General features: G+C 41.3%; 1 protein-coding gene across 1 annotated transcript in view; it reads left to right on the forward strand.

Annotated features, from left to right (window-relative positions):
• Positions 1-2360: 2360 nt before the first annotated feature.
• Positions 2361-8091, forward strand: part of MKLN1 (muskelin 1) — a 165456-nt gene continuing 159725 nt past the window's right edge. The window contains exon 1 of the mRNA XM_044920189.1: positions 2361-2474. Within this exon, the coding sequence (XP_044776124.1) occupies positions 2377-2474 (98 nt within the window). The 5' untranslated portion in view covers positions 2361-2376. The remainder of the gene's footprint in view (positions 2475-8091) is intronic.

Consider the following 8091-nt stretch of genomic DNA (forward strand, 5'->3'; position numbering starts at 1 on the left):
TCAAAAATGAGCAGGAGTTAGCCAGGTGAAGAATGGTAGAGAATACTCCTGGCTTGGCTTAGACTAGCTTAGCTTGGAGGCCAGAGAGAGCACAGAACTTATAGGAGCCAATTTAGCGTGTTAGTTTAGCTTGGGAGGAGTAAAACTTGTAAGGGGGAAAGAAGAGAGAAGGCTGAAGAGGTGATCAAGGCAGGATATGAAAGGCCTCTGCTAAAGGAGCTCCATATTACTTAAATGGAATAGAAAGTCACTGAAAGTCATCTCAGGAAGAACTGACTTATATCTGTTTTTTTTTTTTTTTTAAAGATTTTATTTATTTATTTGAGACAGAGAGAATGAGAGAGAGAGAGCACATGAGAGGGGGGAGGGTCAGAGGCAGAAGCAGGCTCCCTGCCGAGCAGGGAGCCCGATGCGGGACTCGATCCAGGGACTCCAGGATCATGACCTGAGCCGAAGGCAGTCGCTTAACCAACTGAGCCACCCAGGCGCCCCTATATCTGTTTTTTAAGAGGATCACTCAGGGGGTGCCTGGCTGGCTCAGTTGATTGAGCATTCAACTCTTGATTTTGGCTCAGGTCATGATCTCCGGGTCATGAGATTGAGCCCTGTGACTGGCTATGCACTTGGCATGGAGTCTGCTTGAGATTCTCTTTCTCCCTCTCCCTCTGCCCCTCATCCCCACCCTCTCAAATAAATAAATAAATAAAATCTTAAAAAAAAATAAAAGGGTCACTCAGAAACCATAACTCTATGTCTGGAAAAGAACAAAGACTCTACTTACATTAGGGTAAGAGGTATACTTAGCAAATTTGGGGCCCCTAATTAATTGAACTGAGTCACCGTCTTAATCCTTTCGCCTTAAAAGTATCTCTTTTCCCCAAAGTTAACCACTAAGCATCTTTGGGACTAACCTTCTCTGGCCTCTCCCCCTGTCTCTAGACTCCCAACTCAAGTCACTGGGGTCATATAGCATTCCCTCAAGGAATAAATATTTTTCCAACATGCTGCAACACCCAAAGTGCATCTGATTTTAGAAGTTAACATATTGTGGCCTTCTTTGGGGCATTCTTTTTTTCAAAGTTTTTTTTTTTTTAAAGTAATCTCTATACTCAATGTGGGGCTCGAACTCGCAACCCCAAGATCAAGAGTAGAATGCTCTACTGACTGAGCCAGCCAGGCGCCCCCTTTTTGGCATTCTTGATCTGATATGCTAGCGAAGGCCACTACTAAGTTTTCCTCTATGGTAAGAGGTCAGGACAGTTAATGATTATAACGGGAAGAGACTACTACTGAGGTGTTTCAACTCACTTGGTCATTCACTGAGAAACTCTTTGCATGAGTTTTTCCATGGGGCAGGAGATGAAGACACTGTCACGGCTTTTCCGGGTAGAACTTTTCTAGTAAGTGAGCAATACTTGGGTAATTGCAGCGGCTAAACCAAGAACTAAGCATGCATAACCCTGACAAACGGGTACCTGATGGGAGCATTATCTAAAGCTGCCAGATATTTGGAGCAAATGTTCCTTTTTTGATAAGAAGCTGGTGTGATGCCCATATGGCATTCAGAGCACGAGGGTTGTTATTCCCTCTCTGGTCTTTTTCTTACAACTCTGTTCTGTCTGAATTTTTGGGCGAAATTTCTGCCCGAGCTAAAAGCGGACAGATTTAACAACTGGAAAAAACGATGACACGCGGGTTCCCCAACCCCTTAAGGTTTTTTTCTGGTCTGTGGGTGAATCTCATGACTGAGCAAGCCTAGTGCACGGACTGGTGTGAGAGGACTCGCAATAAATGTTTACAAGGAAGGGCATCTCACAAACTGCAAACAGAACAGGGTGAGAGGACACAGGAGCATTTCCTTTTCCTGTCTCCATGTGACTCGGGAACGCGGGGCAAGACGTTTAAAACCAGGACCGCGGCAAAGGGAAAGGACGGTAGCTCTTCCACGCCAGCTCCCTTTCGGTGAGGGCAGCGGTTTCCAAAGTCGCAAAGACGTCCCTTCTCCCAAGTCCGTCTTCTCAATTTCCCTTCCTGGCTCCTAACTACAGTTTATTTCTTTTCATAACATTCTTGGCTTACCTCAGCTTGTAAGAAAAGTCCTTTGCGCCACTCCCCTCCGAGCCTCCCAGGACAGCCCTCAGGTGCTCACAGTCCAGTCCCAGTTTCGGTCGGTCTATTAAGGAGCATTAGGCGACGGAAACTCTAGGAGAGAACTCTGTATCCGCGCGCGCCTCAGCGGTGCACAAAACCAGCAAGACCCCAGAAGGGGAGAGCGCACGGCCCAGCGGGCCGCGGCCCCTTTAAGAGCAGGCCACGCCCCTCCCCTCCCCCCCGGCGCGGCCGGCGGTCGGTGGCGGCCGCTTCGGTGCTGACAAGATGGCGGCTGGCGGGGCTGTTGCTGCGGCGCCCGAGTGCCGGCTTCTCCCCTATGCGCTACACAAGTGGAGCTCCTTCTCCTCTACTTATCTTCCCGAGTAAGTGCTGGGCCCTGGGCTCCTGCTGCCCTACTCTTCGGCATAAGCACGGCTGGGCCAGGGGGGCTGTGGAGGGCAGTCGAGCCGAGAGGCCCAGGCGGGGCCTGGTAGGGGGACGCCTGGCCTCCCGAGTCTCAGTCCAGCCGCGGACAGCTTTGCTCTCCCTACCCCCCGTCTCAAGGAGGGGTTAGGGTCCGGAGAGCGGGGCCCGGGGGGAAGGGGTGAGGTGTGCCGCGGATCCGGAGCGCGTCGGACAACCGGGAGCCCCGTGATGCTGTGCCCGGGATTTGGGGATTGAAGAGAGCTTGGGGGGCGGCTGGCTCAGGGAGGTGGGGCAGGAACCGGAGCTTTTGAGGTCCCGACGTCTGGCAAACTGGTGAAGATGTCTAAGGTCGTCGGAGCTGTCGAGATTGGGGGAGGGATCGGCCGAGACAAAGTGTAAAGCTGAGCAGAGGAGTGATTGTTCTTGACTGGGGTCATTAGAAGTGATTAGCTCCAGAGGAGTGGTAAAAGTCACGCAAGGCTGAAAAGTTGTGGGATCCATCAGAATCCTTGCCAGTGGGGAGGATTTGTAGAATTTGCAGAGGGTTGTCTTTTCCGGCTGGTAGTTCTGAAAAAGATAGCGAGTGGGCTGGGACATTACAGAAGAGTTCCATTATATTATGGCTCAGAACATGGATTTATATAAATACAGACCAATATCCCAACCCAGGAACTCAAATATAGACAGAAAAGTCTGACTTTAATGGATTTGACTTCCAACACTGGTTTGGTCTGAATCCCCGATTTGGTGTTAAAACAAGTTCCATTGCATTACTACCATATGTGGTTTTTTTTTGTAACAAATTCCTTCTGAAATGCTGAAAGTACTTTCATACAGTGTTTATTTATCTTTAGTTTATCTTTGAGGGAAGAACATGTAACTCCAGTTTTACATAGAGATAGAGAAACTGGCTTAGTGAAGTTTAAAGATCTATGCAGACCCTGAAGAAAAGTGCTAGTTGTTCCCCACCCCCCATCATTTCACAAGGCCAGGAATGATTTTATGAACAAAACAAGTTGCAAATAATATATCTTTTTATGTTACTGAACAAATGAAGTAACTAGATCTGTGAAGCATACTCAAAATTTTTCATCTGTATTTCAAAAATTCTTTACCTTTTCTCAAATTTGATTTCTTCAGTTAAATCAGTCAAGAATCTCAAAATGGATCTGTGACTAGAAGAATCTATAGCTCTCTTGACTGCTAGCCCATTGTCCTATTCACCAGGTCAAGGGTTGGCAGTCAGGCCTTCAGTAGGGTTTGCTTCAGTGAAGGGTGCCAAGTGACTTGTGGTCAGATCTGGCCTGTGTGGCCTATTGATGGCTACTGCATGGCTGTGTTCCTGATTGATGTTGGACTACAACTTTTCGTTTGAGAGTGAGCCAGGTGAACATTCTAGCCCTCAGCTTTAGTTGAAATGTGGCCCAGGTACTTCTGATTTTTGAGGCTAACAAGTTCTTGAATCTGGAGACAATTAGCATTTTTCTATACCCAGGTTAGGATCACAGACAGTAGGGAATTGGGGTGGCATCCTTTGATCTAATAACTTCAAAGAAGTTTTCTAATAACAGTTTTGCTGGTCTTAAGTTGGGCTACTTTCAGGATTTCACTCCTTAAACTTCGGTCTAAGGGCAGGACTTGGGTATTAGAAGTCCCATCTCAGTTATGAATAAAAAGGGAAGAGTGCGTTTCAAGCAGGAAATGATTTAGTGGGATGGTAACTTTACTCTGACTTACGTCTTATTATCTGACCCAAGATTTGAAGTGGACAGAGTACTAGTTTTGGTTGGAAGGCAGTTGTTTGAGTTTGGAGAAATCTATTGTAATTCTCTCGTATATGTTCATAAATTAGTATTTAATGAATATTTAACTCTCATACACTTTTATTTACAATGTTTTATTTAATCCTTATGGTATTCTGCTGTTTTATGCAGAATAGTTTTTATTTTAAAGTACTAAGATATTAAAATAGAAGAGTAATTGGAACTTTTTTCTTTGAAGGAATATAATTGAGTATTATGGAGTTTGAGTTTGAGAATTTTGTGTGTGCTGGATTAGTGTGTGCCATGCCTAATTGTAAAACTCTTTTGGTACTGAACTTCTATTAGCAAGTAAGGATGTTACAGCTTTATATAATAGGAAGTGTAAGAAAGGGAATTGACTTTCCTTGCTTTTGCCCTAAAATCCTCTTTAATGGCAGTTGCTGTATCTTTACTGCTGTGACAGTCATGTTAGGTACTTTCTAAGTACTAATTTTAAGTAAAGCCATTTGTTGGAATTGTCTCCTGGGTAGCAAGTATTTATTGATTTCAAGAGTCACAGATCTAGGCATTTTTAGGGGTGAATAAGAAAGCAGTAATAACAATGGGAAACACTTATAATGTGCCTTCCATATGGTAGCCCTTTTATGAACACTTTAAGTGTCTTAACTCATTTAATCCTCACAATTGTTTGAAGAATTTCTGTTTTCCAAATGAGGAACTGGGCATGGAGAGATTAAAACTTGCCTCAGGTTACACAGCTAGATGAAGTCAGGATTTGAACCTAGGCAGTCTCGCTTCACATTCCATAGTCTTAAAAGTGCTGTTCTGCTTCTGCACAAAGGTAGATTCAGGAATTCAGAGACTGGAAAGAGTTCTCATATTAAAGGCACTTAAATTTTAGTTGTGTAAAAACATGTGAAGTCCTGAAAAAAAGGAAACAATTCAGATATTTATCTTCCTAAGGACGAGAATTTTTTTTCCTTCTCCCAGAGGCAGAAAAAAACATTTTTTCCTTCTCATCCTTTTAGATTTATTTGGACCTTAAAAATATTAAAGCAGATCTAGTTATCGATAGCACATTTTTAGTTTGAAGCTAATAAAGTGGCCTTTTGTTTTGCAGTGTGCTTAAAAAGTTTGCCATATTTTACATTTTTCTGAAATTTATACTCAATTTGGGAATTAAGAGAAATACTTTTTTTTTTAAATTTTATTTATTTATTTGACAGAGACACAGCGAAAGAGGGAACACAAGCAGGGGGAATGGGAGAGGGAGAAGTAGGCTTCCTGCTGAGCAGGGAGCCTGATGCGGAGCTCCATCCCAGGACCCTGGGATCATGACCTGAGCTGACCCAGGCGCCCCGAGAAATACATTTTTTTAAAAAGATTTTATTTGTTTATTTGTCAGAGAGAGAGCACAAGCAGGGGGAGCGGCAGGCAGAGGGAGAAGCAGACTTCCTGCTGAGCAAGGAGCCCGATGGGGGACTCTGTCCTAGGACCCTGGAATCATGACCTGAGCCACCCAGGCATCCCAGGGAAATATATTTAAATGATGATTAATTGTTAAAATTACATGGGAGTTTATATGTAAAAATATTTTATATTCTCTATACTTAAATGCTTCTTGATGTAGCTAACTAATAGTGATACTGACTACACTTTACTGAGCACCTATTACATGCAAAATGATTTTTCTATATAGTTTTACTTAATCCTTAGAACAAACCAGTGAGATGAGGTTTTTTCGTTTGTTTTTTGTTTTTTGCAGATGAGGAAACTGAGGTCTGTACAGGTTAAGTAACTTGTCATATAGTTTTTAAACGGCTTGACAAGTTCAGTGACTTAAAAGCTATTGCATGTGCTTCTAGTAACAACTACCATTTATTAAGTACCTTCTGTTCTTTGGGCACTACGCTTAGCACTTAGCATGTGTTTTTTGATTTAGTCTTCACAAACACTTTACAATAAATATTACTCTGTCTTACTGAAGTTCAGAGAGAGAAATTAATTTGCCCAGGTCCAAGAGTTGAAAGAGTAGGAGATAGTATTCTCATCTTGGGCCTTCTGACTTCTGTTACCAAAGCTGCTTCAATATTTTGCATGTCTATAGTATGTGCGTAATTGTGAGTACAAATAAGAAGTGCTGTAAGTTTAGAGAAAGCAATATTTAGACTTTTTTGTCTTGACATTAAGGTTTTAATGTATTAGTATGAAAACTGGGAGGACCTTTGAAAGTTTTGTACACATTAGGTAATTTCACTAATACGGAATGATTCTAGTTTACATGTAACTGAAAGACTTAAATATTTTAGATTGTAAAATTTGATACATTTTAAGTGTGTTTACCTTTTTTTTCTGTTAGTCTTCTTTATTACTTAAAATCAAACCATTAAAATTGTACCTTGTGTACATACATAGTTCAAGTTAAAGTGATAGGATTTGACAACTAGGATTAGAGATGAACCTGTTTCAACTATTTTAAAATTTAACATTTAAAAATGAATACATATTTTTTCTGCTTGCAAAAAAGCCTTCTAAGTTTATTGTGGAATATTTGCAAAATATAGACCGGAACAAAATATAAATTATCTTTAATACCACCATCCAAAGATAACCAATCACCCTTTGATATATATCATTCCAGATGTTTTGTTGTAACTATATTTTTCATTTTGATTTTGTCCTCTGTTTGCTGTTATGTATTCTTTTTCCTCATTATATAATAAATATTTCCTCATGTTATTAAATATTCCTCTATATCATTCATTAATGGTGCATTATAATCTAGGTAATAATTTTATGGCATTTTATTTAATTGGTCTCCTATTAAGGACATTTAGGCTTTCTGGCTTTGTTTTGTTGTTGTTTGTTTTTGTTGTTCTTTGGCCATTTTGAGTGAGACTGTTTGCCTTAGCGAAACAAATTTTGAACTTATTTATGATGAGTTCCTTGATGTTCAATTGTTGTATTTAAAGTATCCATCTGGGGGCGCCTGGGTGGCTCAGTCGTTAAGCGTCTGCCTTCAGCTCAGGTCATGATCCCAGAGTCCTGGGATGAGCCCTGGATCGGGCTCCCTGCTCAGCAGGAAGCCTGCTTCTCCCTCTCCACTCCCCCTGCTTGTGTTCCCTCTCTCGCTGTGTCTCTCTCTGTCAAATAAATAAATAAAATCTTTTAAAAAAAATAAATAAAGTATCCATCTGTAGGAAACTTTCTATCTACCCTGGGTTTATTTTGGCATTATCCTTAGCAATTTGGGATTAAAAATGGAGTTTTGGTGAGATAGGTCCTTAGAGATGTCTGAACAATGCTTATATAATTCAAAAGTGACACTGCTCCTAGTAATTCCTTTTCCTTCCTCCCTCTCCCTTTATTTTGGTTTTTAAATAAATTTTTATTTTATTACTCACATACATTTGAAAAATAGAACACACTTGTGAGGTTTATTATTTATTTGGTCTATAGACAAAATCATTGTGCACATGAATTTGAGAATTTGTTACAATCCCATAGACTCCTGCAAACCGATGAATTTGAATCACTAGTTTGGAGGTATTCCACTCCCTGGAGACTGGGGACTGTCATGCTCTTCCTTATCTCCTTTCCTCCTCTTTCCCTAAACTGAAATTAGACACTGGCATGGCTTAGGAACTTTACTGGCCACTGAAAGTTCTGATATTTTCAGTCTGATAATCTTAAAACTTTAGAAAAATAAAGATACCCAGGATAGAGGAAAGGAATATGAGGTAGATGGAGGCCTACTGATTCAGTCTGCAGAGCTGACTCCTAGAATTGGATCTTTTTTTTTTTTTTTTTT

This window comes from Neomonachus schauinslandi, chromosome 12, assembly GCF_002201575.2.
Source record: "Neomonachus schauinslandi chromosome 12, ASM220157v2, whole genome shotgun sequence".
NCBI classification, from domain to species: domain Eukaryota; kingdom Metazoa; phylum Chordata; class Mammalia; order Carnivora; family Phocidae; genus Neomonachus; species Neomonachus schauinslandi.